The sequence below is a fragment of the Nerophis lumbriciformis genome, linkage group LG08, assembly GCF_033978685.3.
Source record: "Nerophis lumbriciformis linkage group LG08, RoL_Nlum_v2.1, whole genome shotgun sequence".
NCBI lineage: Eukaryota > Metazoa > Chordata > Actinopteri > Syngnathiformes > Syngnathidae > Nerophis > Nerophis lumbriciformis.
This window is the reverse complement of record NC_084555.2, coordinates 44,931,518-44,955,887: the sequence shown is the minus strand read 5'-3', so window position 1 is coordinate 44,955,887 and position 24,370 is coordinate 44,931,518. Positions and strand designations below refer to the sequence as shown.

Here is a 24,370-nt window from a genome sequence, read left to right as displayed (position 1 = left end):
GTTATCATAACATCATGTCATTATGTTATCATAACATCATGTTATTATATTATGTCATGTTATCAGAACATCATATTGTCATGTTATCATAACATTATATTTTAAGACTATATCATCATAACACCATGTTATCATAACATGTCATTATGTTGTCATAACATGTTATTATAACAATATGTCATGTTATCATAACATGTCATTATGTTATCATAACATCATGTCATTATGTTATCATAACATGTTATTATATTATGTCATGCTATCAGAACATCATATTGTCATGTTATCATTACATGATATTATAAGACTATGTCATCATAACACCATGTTATCATAACATTATGTCATTATGTTGTCATGACATGTTATTATAACAATATGTCATGTTATCCTAACATCATGTCATTATGTTATAACATTGTTATTATATTATGTCATGTTATCAGAACATCATGATATTTTAAGACTAGGTCATCATAACACCATGTTATCATAACATGTCATTATCTTGTCATAACATGTTATGATAACAATATGTCATGTTATCATAACATCATGTCATTATGTTATCATAACATTATGTTATTATATTATGTCATGTTATCAGAACATCATATTGTCATGTTATCATAACATTATATTTTAAGACTAGGTCATGATAACACCATGTTATCATAACATCATGTCATTATGTTGTCATAACATGTTATTATAACAATATGTCATGTTATCATAACATCATGTCATTATGAAAACAAATGCAGTATTTGTGATCGATAAAACTTTCGGTGAGGTGGGTGAGCTTAACTTTATAGTCCGGAAAATACGGTAAACAAAACGCCGGCGGAAAGCGAAAATCGGTAAAAACCCCCCCAAAAAAACATGTCGGAGGACTTCCGGAATTTCGCGTCCTTTCTGATTTCAATGCGTAAAAAGACACAAAAAGTGCGTTAACGCCAACACTGATCGTGTCCGCCCTGAGATGGGTAGGTCGTGAGTTTAAACCCCGGCCGAGTCATACCAAAGACTATAAAAATGGGACCCATTACCTCCCTGCTTGGCACTCAGCATTAAGGGTTGGAATTCGGGGTTAAATCACCAAAATGATTCCCGGATGTGGTCACCGCTGCTGCTCACTGCTGCTCACTGCTCCCCTCGCCTCCCAGGGGGTGAAACAACGGGATGGGTCAAATGCAGAGGGTCATTTCACCACACCTAGTGTGTGGTTGACTATCAGCGGTGTCAGAATAATTGCATCTAAGTTATCACAAAACTTTGTGTTGCCATGAGTTCCCGGCGAGAGGACAAAAGCTGTCTTTGATCCTACCAAGCAAAAGGCTTGTAAAACTCCACTGTGTAGGATGGGAAGCGACATGAAGGTGTCGGTTTCTTTGATGTATTGTAATCCACAGGAAGATTTTGTCTTGACCCGAGATCTACAAAGCGGAGAGGAAGCAGGACCTGACCTCCCCCTCCAGGCACCTTTTCCTTGAACTGTTTTGTGACCAAAGGCAGCGGCTGTTTACGACCCCCTTCCTTTAGAAACATCTGTTGCCATGTAATCAGGGAAAGTCCAAATAAAAGAGGAGGCGTACAATCTTTCGTCAGAGCGTGGTGGGACACTGTTCAAGAGTACAGCCCAGACGTTTCTCCTCAATTGAGCTAAATTTTAATTCTGTCTCTGTTTAATTCCTTGCTTCTTGTCTTGTTTAATAGATGTCATCAGTGTTTGAACCTGACAAGCGGTACTTTAACTTTAACTTTTATAACATGTTATTATATTACGCCATATTGTCATGTTATCGTAACATAATCTCGTCATGGTATCATAACATGATCTCGTCATGTCATCATGTCCTCGTGTAATCATGTCATCATAACACAATGTCATTATGATTTCATAACATAATGTCATGTTATCGTGTAATCATGTCATCATGTAATCATGTTATCATGTCAACTATCTGGCCTACATTTGGACCGTCAGAACACTCAGAACCCTCCTCCCAAGTCCCCCTCCACCACGGAGTGGGGGCAGGGGGTGTGATGGGGGTGGTGATAAGGAAATGAGTTAATCTGGGTCCAATTAGTACGCTAAGTGATTCAATAGAAGTCACCAAATAGGTCCTGAGGGTCTGGGATTGGACACGGCGTGGAATCCGGACGCTGTCTTCCATCTGACAAGGTGTGATGTTGTTATGTGGACTTAAACAAGGAACGGTCAAAAGGCGGTAGGCACATTTAAACTTATTTGATAACGTTTGAAGTCGTATGCCAACGTTGGGAGTTTAACATGACATCATTATGAACAATACATTATTGATATTGTTACAGTCCTGCTACTAAAGGTAAAGAAGTGGTAGTGCTGACGGCGAGACACAGCCGGCAGGTGATTAGATTTCCCAGGTGGTACGTGTTAATCTAATCATCTGTTGTCTTGAACAGTAAGCGGCCGGGAGCAGGAAGGGGAGAGAGGATACGGACGTGACTGAAAAGTCACGTTCTGCGGAAGAAAGACTTTGATAAAAACCTATGTGCATTAAAAACGTTTGGCTCATGTGCCGTGTCTACAGCGGAACTGCTCGGAAGCGACTTCCGCAGTCTCGTTCAACGTGAGGCCAGCTAGAAGGCAACTCGTGATCTGACCAAGGTGAATACTGATAAATGTGGAATGACAGCTCCAAAAACGAATTCAAAACAAACTAAAATAAATCAACACAAAAATGTGACACTTTATGGGTGGGTCACACTAACGGTCCAGGTGAGTATCCAATCACAGGATGCGTAAATGTCACGTTCAATGTGAGGCCAGCTAGAAGGCCTTACTGACAACAACTCGTGATCTGATTGACTATCGCAACTGTCTATCAACTGTATGTTCACTTACACCCGCATTGTTGAATCTGAAGACCCCTGGCAGATTTGGTACAGCATGGCAACATAAGCTAGCTGAATTCTGATTGGATACAAACTAAAACTAAAAACAATAGCACTAGAACGAGCATATATATGACATGAAGAGAATATGAATAATTTTAGATATCTAGGGAAAGTAAATTAAATTTTTTTTTAAATCTTTAATTATGATCATGATTTGTGGTGATGTTAGGCCAGCAGAGAAGGCCTCGCTGGCCCTGACGTCACACCACTCAGTAGCTCCATTAATGATGACGTAAGCTTGACCGCTAACAATGGCGCCATTAGCTTGACTCTTAAAGCGACACAAAAAGGTCCTCGTCGATCCGTCAGGATTTATGTTAGCCTGTGGCCCTGCCTCTCTGGCTAAGGCCACGTAATGAGCTCCGGGAACGCCGAAAGGCTCCGGAAGGATGAATTGAAGGAGACGGCCGGTTGGCGAGCGTGAAACCCTCCAGAGGATGCGTCACGGTGGAAAAAGCGAAGCTCTCGGCTATGCTTGCTCAAATATTTCATCCATATTTCATAGGGAAACATGGTGGAGAAGTGAGGAAAGTCCTTGGAAAGCACACTAATGGAAGGAACTTCCTTATAAGGCATGACACGGGACATGAATCGGCAATGAGTTTAAGGCCCACCTGTAGGGCTACAAAGGGTACGGTTTATGGGGGCTGGGTAGCCAAGTTTTCGTTTACAATGCTGGATCTATGCGAGCACCCTTTGAGGAAAAAAAAGAGGAAAACTGATGAAAAAAAGAACATTTCTATCGACACCAAGTGCTGCCACGCAAGCCCCGAAAGAAAACTTTGAAAATCAAGACTACTTTTCCTGAAATTGAGTGCATTTCTACACTATATATTTTACCTTTAGATTTATTCTCCTCTCCCAACCTTTTTCACACTTACATGTCCCATGTAATGTACCACAGAATTGTTTGTAGATAATTAACTGACATTATTACCATTCTGAATAGAGATGTCTGATAATGGCTTTTTTTGCTGATATCCCGATATTGTCCTACTCTTAATTACCGATTCCAATATCAACCGATACCGATATATACAGTCGTGGAATTAACACATTATTATGCCTCATTTTGTTGTGATGCCCCGCTGGATGCATTAAACAATTGTCGGAGGCAGATATTTACATATATCCGTATTTAAGTGTTACTTCTTTATTTTCATAGTCATATTACAAAACAGCTAGTGTTCTTCCAATTGTGGTCTTTTGGTTGTCTGCAAGTACTGTGTGCTAACCTTGACTTTAGGAATGTAAGGAGGACAGATACTCCTTTTCCTTATCTGTTCCTGTGCCCAGCTGAGGAGGACAATGGGCATGTGTTTGGGCTGGAAAGAGAGACAACGAGGGTGGGAGCGAGAGACACTTTATAGAAGAGAAGGTTTCCATATTTTAGATCAGACCATCTTAGCTGCGCGATTGAATGGTCTATGCTGGACTGGTCTCATTCTATTTCCAAGGCTTTGGAAATAAAATTACAAAATACCTATTCTGTCTCTGGTGGTTCTTCTACTCAGCTGTACGTGTCATAAAAGAGCTTGGGAGCGACCAGCAACTTGAATTCCCTGGGAGGAACAACTGGTCCAAACGCAACACAACTTTACCATGAATTGATTCAACAAGTTGAAAAACTTATTGGGGTGTTACCATATAGTGGTCAATTGTACAGAATATGTACTGTACTGTGCAATCTACTAATACAAGTTTCAATCAATCAATCAATCAATCAAAAACAAGGTTTTCCAAAATAAGAGAACAACTTCAACTCAAGTTATGGAAAAAAGTGCCAAAATGGCACTGCCATATTTATCATTGAAGTCACAAAGTGCATTTTTTTTTTTAACATGCCTCAAAACAGCAGCTTGGAATTTGGGACATGCTCTCCCTGAGATAATCTTGATACCCACTACAACTATGGGAAATACTATACTTTGACTTTCACAAAGTGCTTTATTATTATTTTTCAACATGCCTCAAAACAACAGCTACAAAAACAATGAAGGCACACAGCTTCAGTCCAGAGTATACTAGAGCAGTGTTTTTCAACCACTGTGCCGCGGCACACAGTGTGCTGTGAGATTCAGTCTGGTGTGCCGTGGGAGATGATCTAATTTCACCTATTTGGGTTAAAAATATGTTTTGCAAACCAGTAATCCGCAAATAATGTGTTGTTGTTGAGTGTCTGTGCTGTCTGGAGATCGGCAGACTTACCACGTTATACTCTTCCATATCAGTAGGTGGCAGCAGCTAGCTAATTGCATCGTAGATGTCGGAAACAGCGGGAGGCAGCGTGCAGGTAAAAAAGGTGTCTAATGCTTAAACCAAAAATAAACAAAAGGTGAGTGCCCCTAAGAAAAGGCATTGAAGCTTAAGGAAGGTTATGCAGAACGAAACTAAAACTGAACTGGCTACAAAGTAAACAAAAACAGAATGCTGGACGACAGCAAAGACTTACTGTGGAGCAAAGACGGCGTCCACAAAGTACATCCGAACATGACACGACAATCAACAATGTCCCCACAAAGAAGGATAAAAACAACTGAAATATTCTTGATTGCTAAAACAAAGTAGGTGTGGGGAATAGCGGTCAAGGAAGACATGAAACTGCCACAGGAAAATACCAAAAAAAAGAGAAAAAGTTCCCGGCGAGAAGACAAAAGCTGTCTTTGATCCTACCAAGCAAAAGGCTTGTAAAACTCCACTGTGTAGGATGGGAAGCAACGTGAAGGTGTTCTGTTTCTTTCATGTATTGTAATCAACAGAAAGATATTGTCTTGACCCGAGATCTACAAAGCGAAGAGGAAGCAGGACCTGACTCCCCAACAGGGACCTCTTCTTTGAACTGTTTACAACCTTTTCTTTGAACTGTTCTGTAACCAAAGGCGATGGCTGTTTACGACCCCCGAACCTTAGAAACAGCTGTTGCCATGTAATCAGGGAAAGTCCAAATAAAAGAGGAGGCGTACAATTTTTCGCCAGAGCGTGTTGGGAGACTGTACAAGAGTACAGTCCAGACGTCTCTCCTCAATTGAGCAAAACTTTATTCTGTCTCTGTTTAATTCCTTGCTTCTTGTCTTGTTTAATAGATGTCATCAGTGTTTGAACCTGACAGCTAACATTAGCGTACTAACTTTTTTTTTGCTAATTTTGCAGCCGTACACCTTAGTATCATAAATCGTAGAACTTGACACCTGCTAACTATTAGCCAGGCAGCAGGCATCGCAACAGCCTCTGTGCCACACTGGGCTCGTTGGCCGCATCCTGTTTGGAGCCTCGCAAAGTCGAGGTACCGACGTGCATTTGCTGGGCGCCATCTTGGTCTCATGATTAAAGTAAACAAAGCTTTTGTAATCTAATGTTCATCAACTGCTCTCTTTCATAAGAGGAAAAAACAAACCCTATGAACAACTGTGTCAATGACGGGTGTCTTCGCTCTTATTTAGGAATCAAAGCAAAGGTTTCTTCCTAGGCAGAGTCATACAAGAGGAATAAAAATATGTTTTCATCATCAATACATCACACCTCGTTAGGCTCGAGCTGACGCTTGTCGTTAATGTCGCTTGCATTGTCTTGTTTTTGTCATCTGCACACAACTTCACTTTCAGAGACGTGCTCTGTTTGGATTAACCTGGTTATTGGCATGCAGCTTCCTTTCTTAGCTGCAGCTGTCACCTCCTATCTCCATCACCTCCATTTGAGCAGTCTGCCAGCGAACTGACTCATCATGCGCTGAAATCAAGCGTACAACTGCACTGCATCAACGTCAACAGCCGAGCACAGAGGATGTTCAAACTCCACATATCCGACTGTTGGGATAGTGAAGCTAGTGCGTTGATATGTTTGCATCCGCCCATCTGTCAACCGAGCAACAGATTGCAGTGTTTGTAGTTTGTCATAAAAACCACGATTGGAATGGAGTGAGGTTCCCTAACATGACAAAAGTTGGCGCATCAATATGTTTGCGTTCCACAAATCTCATCCTATGAATGCACTGCAGTGTCCAAATTCTTGTAAATACTGTAAAACTCTATATATCATCAACAAAGACTGTAGCAAAAGTGATTGGAGCTAGGTTCCCTAAACTGGCAAAGTTAGCGCTTCAGTGTGTTTTTATATCATAACATAACCAAGTCTGAAGAGCTGCAGCCTGCCACCATGGCCCCCCACTCCCTCCCCTCTGTTGCTAGATATCTCGAGATGTACGTTGTAATATGTATATGTGCTTTGCTATGGAGGGTTTCTTTTCCCACTCCAGACTAGGTCCCCTTAGGAGCCCAGTCTAGATTGTATTTTTTTTACTCATCCTTCCCCAGCGTTTTACCTTTTTCCCCATCTTTTACGGGGCGCCTTGTGGCGACCCATCAGCGTTCCTGTTCTGCATATTTGCCAACCCTCCCGGATTTTCCGGGAGACTCCTGAAATTCAGCGCCTCTCCCGAAAACCTCCTGGGACAAATTTTCTCCTGAAAATCTCCCGAAATTAACCCACAATATAAACAGCGTACCTGCCCAATCACGTTATAACTGTAGAAGGATGGAGGGCGAGTTCTTGGTTTCTTATGAGGGTTTATTGTTAGGCAGTTTCATTAACGTCCTCCCAGCGCGGCAACAACACACAACAACAGCAGTCACGTTTTTGTCTACCATAAAGCAGTTCGTCTGCCGTAAACAGCAATGTTGTGACACTCTTAAACAGGAAAATACTGCCACCTAGTGCATTTGATGAAAGCACTTTTGTGCGTGCCACACAGCAATGCATCATCAGAGAGGGTGTTCAGCATGGTTCGAAAAATAGTGACAGAGAATAGAACAAGGATGGACAATTCAACCCTTAACTCAACAATGAGTAGATGAGTGTTATGTGTGTGTATATGTGTAAATAAATGAACACTGAAATTCAAGTATTATATATATATATATATATATATATATATATATATAATAAAAAAAATTAAATTTATAGCTAGAATTCACTGAAAGTCAAGTATTTCTTATATATATATATATATATATATATATATATATATATATATATATATATATATATATATATATACACATATATATATATATATATATATATATATATATATATATATGAAATACTTGACTTAGTATTTAGTCAAGTATTTCTTTTATATATATATATATATATATATATATATATATATATATATATATATGTATATATATATATGAAATACTTGATTTGGTGAATTCTAGCTGTAAATATACTCCTCCCCTCCTAACCACGCCCTTCCTTGATGGAAAGGACCGAGAGGCACATGATTCTCCATTTATCCCAGGAATCTCTCACGTACCCCGCAGCAATGGTTCCATAAGGGCAGCCAGGCTCCCCCGAACCTTTTTTCCTCGTCGAAAAGATTTTGTCAATTGCGTCGAGAGTCCAGCAATACCTACCTACCATATCAGACTTTTGGAAGAGTGAATGGAGTGAGGTTCCCAAAGCTGCCGTCAATATGTTTACGTTCCGCGAGTCTCTTGTCAACCTATGAATGCACTGCAGCGTCCAATTTCTTTTAAACTGTGAACACGATGTCTTCAACGAGGACTACTGGAAAAGGGAATGGAGCGAGGTTCCATAAGTTCCGTAGTCAATATGTCTCCATATTATAACTGTCAATCAAGTAACATATTGCAATGAGTGCGGTTTGTTGCAAACTCCACAATATTGTATTGAACATATCAAATGGCTAGTTTCTCTCCTAATCGTGTAAACACACACGCACACTACTCCATCCACGAAGAGCCATCATGTCGTGTCTGCACTGTCAGAAGTCATCAAGCATCGATGTCGGCGCTAACTGCTACTTTCTGCTCGGCAGCTTGCTACGCACCCTCTGGCCCCCCGGCCTCGTTAGATACAGCATTAGATAACGAGGTCTCGGGTTTGTTTCCCCACGCGAATGACGATAACTTATTTTTAGCGGACAAATAAACAACTAAATAAAGCAAGGTTCTATTCTCAATAATAATAATAGCAGTAATAATAGTAATATTAACAATGATAGAAATGTTCAGTTTACACATCTGATCAATGTCAGCATGGACCATCATTGTATTTGTCCCGTCTTCATTCTGTTGCGTCATGACAGACATTTCTGCTTCGTACTCGACTTTATTGACAACCATAACAGTACGTCACACTCATCAGGAGCAAGGGTGAAGGGTCTCGCTCAAGGACACAACGGACGTGACGAGGTTGGTAGAAGCTGGGGATTGAACCAGGAACCCTCAGGTCGCTGGCACGGCCACTCTCCCAACCGCGCCACGCCGTCCCCAAACGTTTGTGTTGTTTACTTGAGACATATTGCAATCATGGTGCTGTCTACACTGGCTTCCTGTGCACTTAAGATGTGACGTCAAGGTTTTACTACTTACGTATAAAATACTACACGGTCTAGCTCCATCCTATCTTGCCAATTGTATTGTACCATATGTCCCGGCAAGAAATCTGCGTTCAAAGAACTCCGGCTTATTAGTGATTCCCAGAGCCGAAAAAAAGTCTGCGGGTTATAGAACGTTTTCTATTGGGGCTCCAGTACTCTGGAATGCCCTCCCGGTAACAGTTAGAGATGCTACCTCAGTAGAAGCATTTAAGTCCCATCTTAAAACTCATTTGTATACTCTAGCCTTTAAATAGACCCCCCTTTTTAGACCAGTTGATCTGCCATTTCTTTTCTTTTCTCCTCTGCCCCCCTCTCCCTTGTGGAGGGGGGGGGGACACAGGTAAGGTGGCCATGGATGAAGTGCTGGCTGTCCAGAGTCGGGACACGGGGTGGACCGCTCGCCTGTGCAGCGGTTGGGGACATCTCTGTGCTGCTGACCCGTCTCCGCTCGGGATGGTTTCCTGCTGGCCCCACTATGGACTGGACTCTAACTATTATGTTAGATCCACTATGGACTGGACTCTCACTATTATGTTAGATCCACTATGGACTGGACTCTCACTATTATGTTAGATCCACTATGGACTGAACTCTCACTATTATGTTAGATCCACTATGGACTGGACTCTCACTATTATGTTAGATCTACTATGGACTGGACTCTCACACTATTATGTTAGATCCACTATGGACTGGACTCTCACTATTATGTTAGATCTACTATGGACTGGACTCTCACTATTATGTTAGATCCACTATGGACTGGACTCTCACTATTATGTTAGATCCACTATGGACTGGACTCTCACTATTATGTTGGATCCACTATGGACTGGACTCTCACTAATATGTTAGAGCCACTATGGACTGGACTCTCACTATTATGTTAGATCCACTATGGACTGGACTCTCACTATTATGTTAGATCCACTATGGACTGGACTTTCACAATATTATGTTAGATCCACTATGGACTGGACTCTCACTATTATGTTAGATCCACTATGGACTGGACTCTCACTATTATGTTAGATCCACTATTATGTTAGATCCACTATGGACTGGACTCTCACTATGTTAGATCCACTATGGACTGGACTCTCACTATTATGTTAGATCCACTATGGACTGGACTCTCTCTATTATGTTAGATCCACTATGGACTGGACTCTCACTATTATGTTAGATCCACTATGGACTGGACTTTCACAATACTATGTTAGATCCACTATGGACTGGACTCTCACTATTATGTTAGATCCACTAGTATTTCATATATATATATACATATATATATATATATATATATATATATATATATATATATATATATATATATATATATATATATATATATATATATATATATATATATATATATATATATATATATATATATATAAGAAATTAAGAAATACTTGACTGTCAGTGAATTCTAGCTATACATATATATTTATTTTATTATATATATATATATATATATATATATATATATATATATATATATATATATATATATATATATATATGTGTGTATATATATATATATATATATATATATATATATATATATATATATATATATATATAAATATATATATATATATATATATAAGAAATACTTGACTTTCAGTGAATTCTAGCTATAATTGTATATTTATTTTATTATATATATATATATATATATATATATATATACATATACTTGAATTTCAGTGTTCATTTATTTACACATATACACACACATAACACTCATCTACTCATTGTTGAGATAAGGGTTGAATTATCCATCCTTGTTCTATTTTCTGTCACTATTTTTCTAACCATGCTGAACACCCTCTCTGATGATGCATTCTGCTTCGTCTCCTTGTTGTGTGCGCAGTTGTGCACTGCACTCTCTAAATGCCGTAGATGTTATTGTCACATATGCATGTACAGTAGATGGCAGTATTGTCCTGTTTAAGAGTGTCACAACATTGCTGTTTACGGCAGACGAACTGCGTTACGGTAGACGAAAACGTGACTGCTGTTGTTGTGTGTTGTTACCGCGCTGGGAGGACGTTAATGAAACTGCCTAACAATAAACTCACATAAGAAACCAAGAACTCGCCCTCCATCATTCTACAGTTATAACGTGATTAGGCAGGCACGCTGTTTATATTGTGGGAAAGCGGACGTGAAAACAGACTGTCGACACGTCACTCAGGACCGCCTGAATTTCGGGAGATTTTCGGGAGAAAATTTGTCCCGGGAGGTTTTCGGGAGAGGCGCTGAATTTCGGGAGTCTCCCGGAAAATCCGGGAGGGTTGGCAAGTATGGACATACTGCAATCATAGTGCTGTGTACACGTATTTCTTATGTTTGACTGCCATCTACTGGTCACACTTATCATTACACCATGTACCAAATAAAATAGCTTCGAGGTGAGTAAACTGAACCAAACTTATTCCTTATATTAGGCGCAATGGGTTATTGTCATGACTTGGTCCTGGGGTTTAGTTTTTCTAGAAGGCAACGGAAAGTTGGCTCGGGCGAGACGGGAATGTGAGAACATATTTATTTAAACTTATCAAAAAAAGTACAAACGAAAAGCGCGCACAGTGGCGGAGAAACAACTTGGCTATGAAAACAAATACTTGCACAAAGGCAGAAACTATGAACAACAAAAAAACACTAACTGTGGCATTAATAAACAAAACTTACTTGGCATGGACAAAAGGAGCAGCGTGAACGATGGACATGAAAAAAGTGTCAGAAATGTGCAGAGCATAAATGTGGGATGTCGTCAGAAAGACAAACTGAAAACATCCATCCATCCATTTTCTACCGCTTATTCCCTTTTGGGACAATGAACTTAAATACTACCTACATCAGGGGTCGGCAACCCAAAATGTTGAAAGAGCCATATTGGACCAAAAATACAAAAACAAATCTGTCTGGAGCCGCAACAAATTAAAAGCCATATTACATACAGATAGTGTGTCATAAGATATACATTGAATTAAGAGGACTTAAAGGAAACTAAATGACCTCAAATATACCTACAGATGACGCATAATGATGCAATATGTACATATAGCTAGCCTAAATAGCATGTTAGCATCGATTAGCTTGCAGTCATGCAGTGACCAAATATGTCTGATTAGCACTCCACACAAGTCAATAACATCAACAAAACTCACCTTTGTGCATTCATGCACAACGTTAAGTTTGGTGGACAAAATGAGACAGAAAAAAAAGTGTCGAGTCGGAGAAAGTTATACATGTAAACAAACTACGGTGAGTTCAAGGACCGCCAAAATTAGTAGGACAAAACGGCACTCGCCAAATACTCGAATCAGTGAGGCATGTTTAATATAAACAGTGTGTGTCATGACTTGGTCCGGGGTGTGTGCTTTTCCAGGATGCAACGGAAAGTTGGCTCGTGCGAGACGGGAATGAAGGTACATGATTTATTATTATCAAAAAAAGGAATAAATGAAAGCGCGCACAGTGGCGGAGAATAAACTATGAAACCAAAAGACTATAGCAAAAAAGTACAAACAAAAAACACGCACAATGGCGGAGAACAAACTATGAAACCAAAAAGACTATAAATATGGAACAAAAACTTACTTGGCTTGGACAAAAATAGTTGCTTGAGGAATTGACATGGAAAGAAGTATCAGGCATGAATAGAGCATAAATGTGTTGAGGTCGTCAGAACGACAAACTGAAAAGAATGAACTTAAATACTATGGACATGATTAGTGAAAGCAGGTGCGTGACTCAAAACGTGAAACAGGTGCGTGACGTGACAGGTGAAAACTAATGGTTGCTATGGTGACAAAACAAAAGTGCACAAAAAGTCCAAACCCAAAACGAACATGACCAAAACAAAAACATGATCACACAGACATGACAGTGTGCTTTATAACAATTAGGAAGGTTTGTGTCATGTTTGTCCTCCTACAGAAACCATATTAAAACAAAAAAAATATATATAATATTTTTCTCCCCTCATCTTTTTCCATTTTTCATACATTTTTGAAAAAGCTCAAGAGAGCCACTAGGGCAGCGCTAAAGAGCCGCATGCGGCTCTAGAGCCGCGGGTTGCCGACCCCTGACCTACATGATTAACGAAAACAGGTGCGTGACTCAAAACGTGAAACAGGTGCGTGACGTGACAGGTGAAAACTAATGGGTTGCTATAGTGACAAACAAGAGTGCCCAATGAGTCCAAACGTGGAACAGGTGAAACTAATGGGTAATCATGGAAACAAGACAAGGGAGTGAAAAGCCAGAAACTAAAGAGTCCAATAACTAAACAAAACATGACTAAAACAAAACATGATCACACAGACATGACAGTTATAAGGCGCATTACCGAGTTTTGAGGGGAAAAAAACTGGATTTTAAGTGTGCCTTATAGTCCGGAAAATCATATTCTAATAAATCTTTGAAACAAATAAAACACGCTCATCACAATTCAGATCTATCAAGTGAATTAGATTTCAGTTTGGGGCAAAAAAAAAGGTTTTGTTGAAACAAAAAGTAAACAAAAAGGGATCCTCGTAGAAGAGAGAAGACGATTGAAGCTCAAATAAGAAGCCAGTCGACAGGACAGAAAGACAAAAGCGGGCGTACTGCACCTTTCTGGAGGCTCATGTCGACCATGCGAGGCTCGGCCAGCTCCAGGAAGAAGTTCTTGTTTTTCTCGTACTCTTCGTCGTCAATAATTTTCACGTGAATGACTTTGCTGCGGAGGATGAGCAGAAGGAGGAGGACAGGGAGAGAGAGACAGAGAGAGAGAGAAGATGTTAGTTTGCGATGGAAATAGGATTAATAATCTGCATGGCAGGAAAAGGTTAGAAGGTGAAAAGGTCAGCGCGGTTGCCATGGGGCCGGCGGCTCGGCGTGAAATCCATCAGGACGTGCGAGGCCAAAATAAGGAGAGCGAACGCTAAATGAAAGAAAGTGTCGCTCTCCAAATCGATTTTTTTTGGGGGCGGGTGGGATTGATGTTCCAGTCGGGACGCTGCCGGGAAGTCCCCCCACGCCGCCACCCCCGCGCCCTCCCCCCCTTCGCCGGCGTTCTGGAAGGAAGCAGTTTATTGCAGAGTTTATTGCTTGGCTTGGAGGAGTGCTCCGCTTTAATGAAGTCTCTTTTCCTCTCCCTCTTTCTGGAAACAAAAAAACATCAGAGTGTGACATCACCACGAGGGAGCAGCTCAATAACACCCCCCCCCCTCCCGCTGATGGCCCTAATTGATCGTTTCTAAAGCGTTATTGACGAGAGACGCTGGTTAACTGGTCGGCGGGCGGCCTGATGTTTGGGCAAGGTTGCTAAGCAATCAAAAACGATATCATCGGGAGCGATCTGCTCTTTCTGGATTGGCGACGGCGTTTCAGGCAGGACGTGACGTGTGATTGGTGGAAAAGAAGGACGTGTGACCCGTGCACAAGCGGGACGAGGCTTTGAGTCTTTTGTGGGCGTAGGTTACAGCTAACGCGTTTGTCAAAAAAAAAAAACTTCCAAGAGGCCCTGATTGATGATCACAGACGGGGGAACCTCCTGAGCACTAATCCAGAACAGGTGAGAAAGGCGAGGAAATGAAACTAACAAATAAGAGCGCCTAAAAGGAAATATACACCAAAACCAAGAAACAACAAAACAAAAGTCCATTAAAAAAAGCGCAAAAAACACAACCAAAGCATCCAACATTTTGGAAATGATAAATTGGAACCCACAAGCCTCCGGCCCCGAGGCAGACGGGCTATAACCACAAGTCCACCGCGCTGCCCCCATCACACTAACAACCTGCACACACACACCATACATATTCCTGCACTGCAGGTGTGTGTGTGTGTGTGTGTGTGTGTGTGTGTGTGTGTGTGTGAAGATGGAGCATCCTCTCATCCTCAACCTCTCATCACTGACAGCCTTTATCCTCCAGCCATCCAACATGTCCGCCTGGCAAAAGCGTCTAGCCTTTCATGAGGAAGTCTAATTGGCCAGCGGAATATGGCGGCCTTCTTCAGGAGCTGTGATCTTTCCCGAGAAGGGGAAAAACGCCCACCAGCACACACACACACACACACACACACACACACACACACACACACACACACACACACACACACACACACACACACACATTCTTGTATTTTTTATCTTCTTGAGACCTCCGAAAAATGCCTACCTCTTTAGGACCACCCTTTCTAGATATATAAAGATTTGTACTTATAACAATAATAATATATACATACTATGCAACTATAAAAAAGCTTGTTGTGAAAAACGAGTTGGAATTTCACAAGACGAAGGTCACAATTTCACAAGTAAAACTTAGAATTTTGGCATTTTTATAACAAAACTCGTAATTTTACACAACGCCAGTCAAAATTTTACAAGAAAAACTGAACATTTGTGCAATATTATGATAAAAGTCGCAATTTTACAAGAAAAGCTTAACATATTGGCAGTTTTATTAAAAAGAGTCGTAATTTTACTCGACAAAAGTCACAATTGTATAAGAAAACTTATATATATATACAATATTGTAAAAATAATCAGAATTTTTCTTGGCAAAATTATGACAAAAGTCATAATCGTGTTTAAAATATTTTTTTTACTATTTTACAAGAACAACAAAAAAATTGGCAATATTGTGATAAAAGTCAGAATTTTATATGAAAAATGTCACCATCTTGCATTAAAGTAATAATTTTACATAAAAAAGTAATAATTTTACATAAAAAAGTAATAATTTTACGAGAAAATATTGCAATATTACAGAAACAGAAAGAATATGAGAAATTGTTCCCAATTTTATAAGAAAAAAGACGACACATTGTGAGAAAAAGACTGACTTGAGTTAATTTATTTATTTTACTTGTTATTTCATATGTTGACAGTCAATTTTTTTTGGGACCACCCTAATTTAGATAGATTTCACCACCACGGGTGCAAATGAGACATTCTCTATTAGATGCAATGGTTTTCCGTATTGGGACCATGATTTATGTCCTAACTTGTTCACACCTTCTCATATGGAAGGTACTTGGTGTCTCAAGAAGGATAGAAATACAAGAACACACACACACACACACACACACACACACACACACACACACACACACACACACACACACACACACACACACACACACACACACACACACACAAGCACACATTACTCACATTCTTGTATTTTTTACCTTCTTGAGACCTCCGAAAAATGCCTACCTCTTTAGGACCACCCTTTCTAGATATGTAAAGATTTGTATTGACAACATTAATAATATATACATACTATGCAAATATAAAAAAACTTGTTGTGAAAAATTTGTTGGAATTTCACAAGAAGAATGTCAAACTTTTACAAGAAAAACTGAACATTTGTGCAATATTATGATAAAAGTCGCAATTTTACAAGAAAAGCTTAAAATTTTGGCAATTTCATGAAAAGAGTCGTAATTTTACTCGACAAAAGTCACAATTTTATAAGAAAACTTTAACATTTTGGCAATATTGTAAAAATAATCTGATTTTTTCTTGGCAAAATTATGACAAAAGTCATAATTTAATTTTAATTTTTTTTTTTTTACTATTTTACAAGAACAACCAAAAAATTGGCAATATTGTGATAAAAGTCAGAATTTTACCTGAAAAATGTCACCATCTTGCATTAAAGTAATAATTTAACATAAAAAAGTAATAATTTTATGAGAAAATATTGCAATATTACAGAAACAGAAAGAATATGAGAAATTGTTCCAAACTTTATAAGAAAAAAGTCGACACATTGTGAGAAAAAGACTGATTTTAGATAATTTATTTATTTTTTGAATTTTTTGTTTGTAATTGGTCCTCATATGAGACATTCTCTATTAGATGCAATGGTTTTCCGTATTGGGACCATGGTTTATGTCCTAACTTGTTCACACCTCCTCGTATGGAAGGTACTGTTCCTTCTTGGTGTCTCAAGAAGGATAGAAATACAAGAACACACACACAAACACACACACACACACACACACACACACACACACACACACACACACACACACACACACACACACACACACACACACACACACACACACACACACACACACACACACGCACACATACACACATTACTCACATTTTTGTATTTGTTACCTTCTTGAGACCTCCTAAAAATGCCTACCTCTTCAGGACTACCCTTTCTAGATATATAAAGATTTGGATTTACAACATTAATAATATATACATACTATGCAAATATAATAAAGCTTGTTGTAAAAATTTAGTTGGAATTTCACAAGGAGAAGGTCACAATTTCCCAAAGTAAAACTTAGAATTTTGGCATTTTTATAATAAAAGTCGTAATTTTACTCAACGCAAATCAAAATTTTACAAGAGAAACAGAACATTTGTGCAATATTATGATAAAAGTCACAATTTTAAAAGAAAAGCTGAACATTTTGGCAATTTTATGAAAAGAGTCGCAATTTTACTCGACAAAAGTCACAATTGTATAAGAAAACTTTAAAATTTGGGCAATATTATAAAAATAATCGGAATTCTTCTTGGCAAAATTCTGACAAGTCATAATTTAATAAACATTTTTTATTTTTTTTTACTATTTTACAAGAACAACAAAAACATTGGCAATATTGTGATAAAAGTCAGAATTTTACATGAAAAATATCACCATTTTGCATTAATTTAATCTCTACATACATATTTATTTTTTTTATAAATTTTGGCCAAAGGGGGCGGATTTCAATTTCTTACACACACTTGTTATTACATATGTTGGCCAGAGGGGAAGCACTTCAAATTTTTTACACACACTTGTTATTTCATATGTTGACAGTCAATTTTTTTGGGACCACCCTAATTTGATAGATTCACCACCAGGGGTGCAAATGAGACATTTCCTATTAGATGCAATGGTTTTCCGTATTGGGACCATGATTTATGTCCTCACTTGTTCACCGGTCCTCATATGGAAGGTACTTTTCCTTGTTGCACACACACACACACACACACACACACACACACACACACACACACACACACACACACACACACACACACACACACACACACACACACACACACACACACACACACACACACACACACACTCTCACACATTACTCACATTCTTGTATTTGTTAACTTCTTGAGACCTCCGAAAAATGCCTACCTCTTCAGGACTACCCTTTCTAGATATATAAAGATTAGTATTTACAACATTAATAATATATACATACTATGCAAATATAATAAAGCTTGTTGTAAAAATTTAGTTGGAATATCACAAGGAGAAGGTCACAATTTCCCAAAGTAAAACTTAGAATTTTGGCATTTTTATAATAAAAGTCGTAATTTTACTCAACGCAAGTCAAAATTTTACAAGAGAAACAGAACATTTCTGCAATATTATGATAAAAGTCGCAATTTTAAAAGAAAAGCTGAACATTTTGGCAATTTTATGAAAAGAGTCGTAATTTTACTCGACAAAAGTCACAATTGTATAAGAAAACTTTAAAATTTGGGCAATATTATAAAAATAATCGGAATTCTTCTTGGCAAAATTCTGACAAGTCATAATTTAATTAATACACTTTTTTTTTTTTTTTTTACTATTTTACAAGAACAACAAAAACATTGGCAATATTGTGATAAAAGTCAGAATTTTACATGAAAAATATCACCATTTTGCATTAAAAAGTTATAATTTTCCATAAAATAGTAATAATTTTCCATAAAATAGTAATAATTTTACGAGAAAATATTGCAATATTACAGAAACAGAAAGAATATGAGAAATTGTACCCAATTTTATAAGAAAAAAGTCGACACATTGTGAGAAAAAGACTGATTTGAGTTAATTTAATCTCTATATACATATTTATTTTTTATAAATTTTGGCCAAAAGGGGCGAATTTCAATTTCTTACACACACTTGTTATTACATATGTTGGCCAGAGGGGAAGCACTTCAAATTTTTTACACACACTTGTTAATTCATATGTTGACAGTCAATTGTTTTGGGACCACCCTAAAATGAGACATTCTCTATTAGATGCAATGGTTTTCCGTATTGGGACCATGATTTATGTCCTCACTTGTTCACCGGTCCTCATATGGAAGGTACTTTTCCTTCTTGATGTCTCAAGAAGGATAGAAATACAAGAACACACACATGCGCACACACACACACACACACACACAAACACTCACACACATTACTCACGTTTTTGTATTTTTTACCTTCTTGAGACCTCCGAAAAATGCCTACCTCTTCAGGACCACCCTTTCTAGATATATAAAGATTAGTATTTACAACATTAATAATATATACATACTATGCAAAAATAATAAAGCTTGTTGTAAAAAATTAGTTGGAATTTCACAAGGAGAAGGTCACAATTTCCCAAAATAAAACTTAGAATTTTGGCATTTTTATAATAAAAGTCGTAATTTTACTCAACGCAAGTCAAAATTTTACAAGAGAAACAGAACATTTCTGCAATATTATGATAAAAGTCGCAATTTTAAAAAGAAAAGCTGAACATTTTGGCAATTTTATGAAAAGAGTCGCAATTTTACTCAACAAAAGTCACAATTGTATAAGAAAACTTTAAAATTTGGGCAATATTATAAAAATAATCGGAATTCTTCTTGGCAAAATTCTGACAAGTTAGAATTAAATTAATTTTTATTTTTTTTAAACTATTTTACAAGAACAACAAAAACATTGGCAAAATTGTGATAAAAGTCAGAATTTTACATGAAAAATATCACCATTTTGCATTAAAAAGTTATAATTTTACATAAAATAGTAATAATTTTACGAGAAAATGTTGCAATATTACAGAAACAGAAAGAATATGAGAAATTGTACCCAATTTTATAAGAAAAAAGTCGACACATTGTGAGAAAAAGACTGATTTGAGTTAATTTAATCTCTATATACCGTAATTTTCGGAGTATAAATCGCACCGGAGTATAAGTCGCACCTGCCCAAAATGCATAATAAAAAAGGAAAAAAACATATATAAGTCACACTGGAGCCTGGCCAAACTATGAAAAAAACTGCGACTTATAGTCCGGAAAATACGGTACATATTTATTTTTTATAAATTTTGGCCAAAGGGGGCGGATTTCAATTTCTTACACACACTTGTTATTACATATGTTGACAGTCAATTGTTTTAGGACCACCCTAAAATGAGACATTCTCTATTAGATGCAATGGTTTTCCTTATTAGGACCATGATTTATGTCCTAACTCCTTCACCGGTCCTCATATGGAAGGTACTTTTCTTTCTTGATGTCTCAAGAAGGACAGAAACACACACACACACACACACACACACACACACACACACACACACACACACACACACACACGCACGCACACACACACACACACACACACACACACACACACACACACACACACACACACACACACACACACACACACACACGGCAGGGAAGGAATGAGCGTTTTGGGCCTCATTAACTCTTCCTTCAACAAGTGGACCTCCTACGTGTATGCGTAGTATGTCACATAAGTAAATAAAGTACTATTAATTTGAGTATATCTTGTTACTATGGAAAGCAAACTTAGATGTACTTAAGAGTAGTCAGTGTACAGCAGTATGTATGTATAGATGGACTTACAATCATTATTGTGTAAATATATGACAACACAAGTGAGTCGAAAGATAATTGTGTTTGTCTTCAGTTAAGGATGCGGCTGGTAGTGCCATGGTCTCGGGATGCACGAGTGCTGCTGACACTGTTGCCATTTCTTATATAAAGTAGTGTAAAGTTCTTACTTATATCTGTCAATAAACTCGCCATGAAAGCACTAAAACATACCGGTGTAGTGAGTTTACATTATTCACCCAAGGAACTTTAGTTATTAGAGAGTTCTGGTCGGACGGTTTTTTCACGGGTTGTTGTTGTTGTTTCCGGATGAGGAGACGCTGCTCCGTTATTGATGGAGGTAAAGTCTGAATGTCATTAAAACAGTTAGCGCCATCTTTTGATACTTCTTCCACTCCTGTCCTTGCACGCTACAACAAAGATGACGGGGAGAAGACGCTGCCGAAGGTGAGCCACGTAAATAAGACCATACTTGCCAACCTTGAGACCTCCGATTTCGGGAGGTGGGGGGTGGGGTGGTGGTTGGGGGCGTGGTCAAGAGGGGAGGAGTATATTGACAGCTAGAATTCACCAAGTCAAGCATTCCATACACACACATATATACATATATATATATATATATATACATACACATCTTGAAAATATGCAAACAAAACCGTGTTTAGATGATTGATACTTCAAACTTGCATAAATAAATCTTAAGGAATATAACATAACTTGGCTTCTGAGAGCTTCAAAATGTAATGAATAAAATGCTAAAGTTGTTTATAAACAAGCAATTATTTTAATAATTAGATATGGTCATTTTAAATTAATTACTATGATCATTTAAAATTAATTATTTCAAACATGTTTATTTTAATGTATAATTCCATGGCTGGATGTAATAAGGAGTCTGAAAAAATACAAATAAAAATACAATTAATTTGGATGTTTTTAGCAAAATATAGTAAAAATGTATTTTTTTTAATTTTTTTTTTAATTAACAAATATATTTATATGTAGGTAAGATAAACATAATAATACAGTTTATCTCTAGTCTGGATGATTTAGTTCTTGTCACCCGTCATGAAAAAAGGCTGTCCTCACTCCGGCTGAAAACCGGGAGATTTTCGGGAGAATATTTGTCCCGGGAGGTTTTCGGGAGAGGCGCTGAATTTCGGGAGTCTCCCGGAAAATTCGGGAGGGTTGGCAAGTATGAATAAGACCGCCCACCAAGCGACTGTAAATGATCTGTAAAACATAATCTATGCAACATTTTGACCAAAGAACCACCATTACATGTTATGTAGACCACAAGGAATTGTTTTACATTTAGTAAAAAAAATAATAATTAGGGATGTCCGATAAATGCTTTAAAATGTAATATCGGAAAATATCGGTATTGGTATCGGCTTCAAAAAGTAAAATTAATGACTTTTTAAAACACCCCTGTGTACATGGACGTAGGGAGAAGTACAGAGCGCCAATAAACTTTAAAGGCACTGCCTTTGCATGCCGGCACAGTCACATAATACCTACAGCTTTTCACACACACAAGTGAATGCAATGCATACTTGGTCAACAGCCATACAGGTCACACTGAGGGTGGCCGTATAAACAACTTCAACACTGTTACAAATATGCGGCACACTGTGAACCCACACCAAACAAGAATGACAAACACATTTCGGAAGAACATCCGCACCGTAACACAACATAAACACAACAGAACAAATACCCAGAACCCCTTGCAGCACTAACTCTTCCGGGACGCTACAATATACACCCCCCGCTACCTCCTACCCCCCCCCCAACCCTGCCCACCTCAACCTCCTCATGCATGTCCCAAATTCCAAGCTGCTGTTTTGAGGTATGTTAAAAAAAATAATGCACTTTGTGACTTCAATAATAAATATGGCAGTGCCATGTTGGCATTTTCTTCCATAACTTGAGTTGATTTATTTTGGAAAATCTTGTTACATTGTTTAATGCATCCAGCGGGGCATCACAACAAAATTAGGCATAATAATGTGTTAAAGGGGAACATTATCACCAGACCTATGTAAGCGTCAATATATACCTTGATGTTGCAGAAAAAAGACCATATATTTTTTTAACCGATTTCCGAACTCTAAATGGGTGAATTTTGGCGAATTCAACGCCTTTCTAATATTCGCTCTCGTGACGTCACATCGGGAAGCAATCCGCCATTTTCTCAAACACCGAGTCAAATCAGCTCTGTTATTTTCCGTTTTTTCGACTGTTTTCCGTACCTTGGAGACATCATGCCTCGTCGGTGTGTTGTCGGAGGGTGTAACAACACGAACAGGGACGGATTCAAGTTGCACCAGTGGCCCAAAGATGCGAAAGTGGCAAGAAATTGGACGTTTGTTCCGCACACTTTACCGACGAAAGCTATGCTACGACAGAGATGGCAAGAATGTGTGGATATCCTGCGACACTCAAAGCAGATGCATTTCCAACGATAAAGTCAAAGAAATCTGCTGCCAGACCCCCATTGAATCTGCCGGAGTGTGTGAGCAATTCAGGGACAAAGGACCTCGGTAGCACGGCAAGCAATGGCGGCAGTTTGTTCCCGCAGACGAGCGAGCTAAACTCCCTGGATGTCTTGGCTCACATCAACTCCAAAACTGGACAGATCAGCTTTCAGGAAAAGAGCGTGGATGAGGGTATGTCTACAGAATATATTAATTGATGAAAATTGGGCTGTCTGCACTCTCAAAGTGCATGTTGTTGCCAAATGTATTTCATATGATGTAAACCTAGTTCATAGTTGTTAGTTTCCTTTAATGCCAAACAAACACATACCAATCGTTGGTTAGAAGGCGATCGCCGGATTCGTCCTCGCTTTCTCCCGTGTCGCTGGCTGTCGTGTTGTTTTCGTCGGTTTCGCTTGCATACGGTTCAAACCGATATGGCTCAATAGCTTCAGTTTCTTCTTCAATTTCGTTTTCGCTACCTGCCTCCACACTACAACCATCCGTTTCAATACATGCGTAATCTGTTGAATCGCTTAAGCCGCTGAAATCCGAGTCTGAATCCGAGCTAATGTCGCTATACCTTGCTGTTCTATCCGCCATGTTTGTTTGTGTTGGCATCACTATGTGACGTCACAGGAAAATGGACGGGTGTATATAACGATGGTTAAAATCAGGCATATTTGAAGCTTTTTTTAGGGATATTGCGTGATGGGTAAAATTTTGAAAAAAACTTCGAAAAATATAATAAGCCACTGGGAACTGATTTTTAATGGTTTTAACCCTTCTGAAATTGTGATAATGTTCCCCTTTAATTCCACGACCGTATATATCGGTATCGGTTGATATCGGAATCGGTAATTAAGAGTTGGACAATATCGGATA

At 38.4% G+C, this 24,370-nt stretch overlaps 1 protein-coding gene and 1 long non-coding RNA gene across 3 annotated transcripts in view; one reads left to right on the top strand and one right to left on the bottom strand.

Moving 5' to 3' along the window:
- The window catches only part of LOC133611860 (uncharacterized), a 35,868-nt gene extending 31,457 nt beyond the window's left edge, over positions 1-4,411 (top strand). The window contains exon 3 of the long non-coding RNA XR_012050585.1: positions 1,413-4,411. This is a non-coding gene — a long non-coding RNA (uncharacterized lncRNA). The remainder of the gene's footprint in view (positions 1-1,412) is intronic.
- The window catches only part of slc8a3 (solute carrier family 8 member 3), a 130,503-nt gene that overhangs the window by 30,183 nt on the left and 75,950 nt on the right, over positions 1-24,370 (bottom strand). For both annotated transcript variants that reach the window (XM_061968998.1, XM_061968999.1), the window contains exon 3: positions 13,978-14,084. In XM_061968998.1, the coding sequence (XP_061824982.1) occupies positions 13,978-14,084 (107 nt within the window). The remainder of the gene's footprint in view (positions 1-13,977; positions 14,085-24,370) is intronic.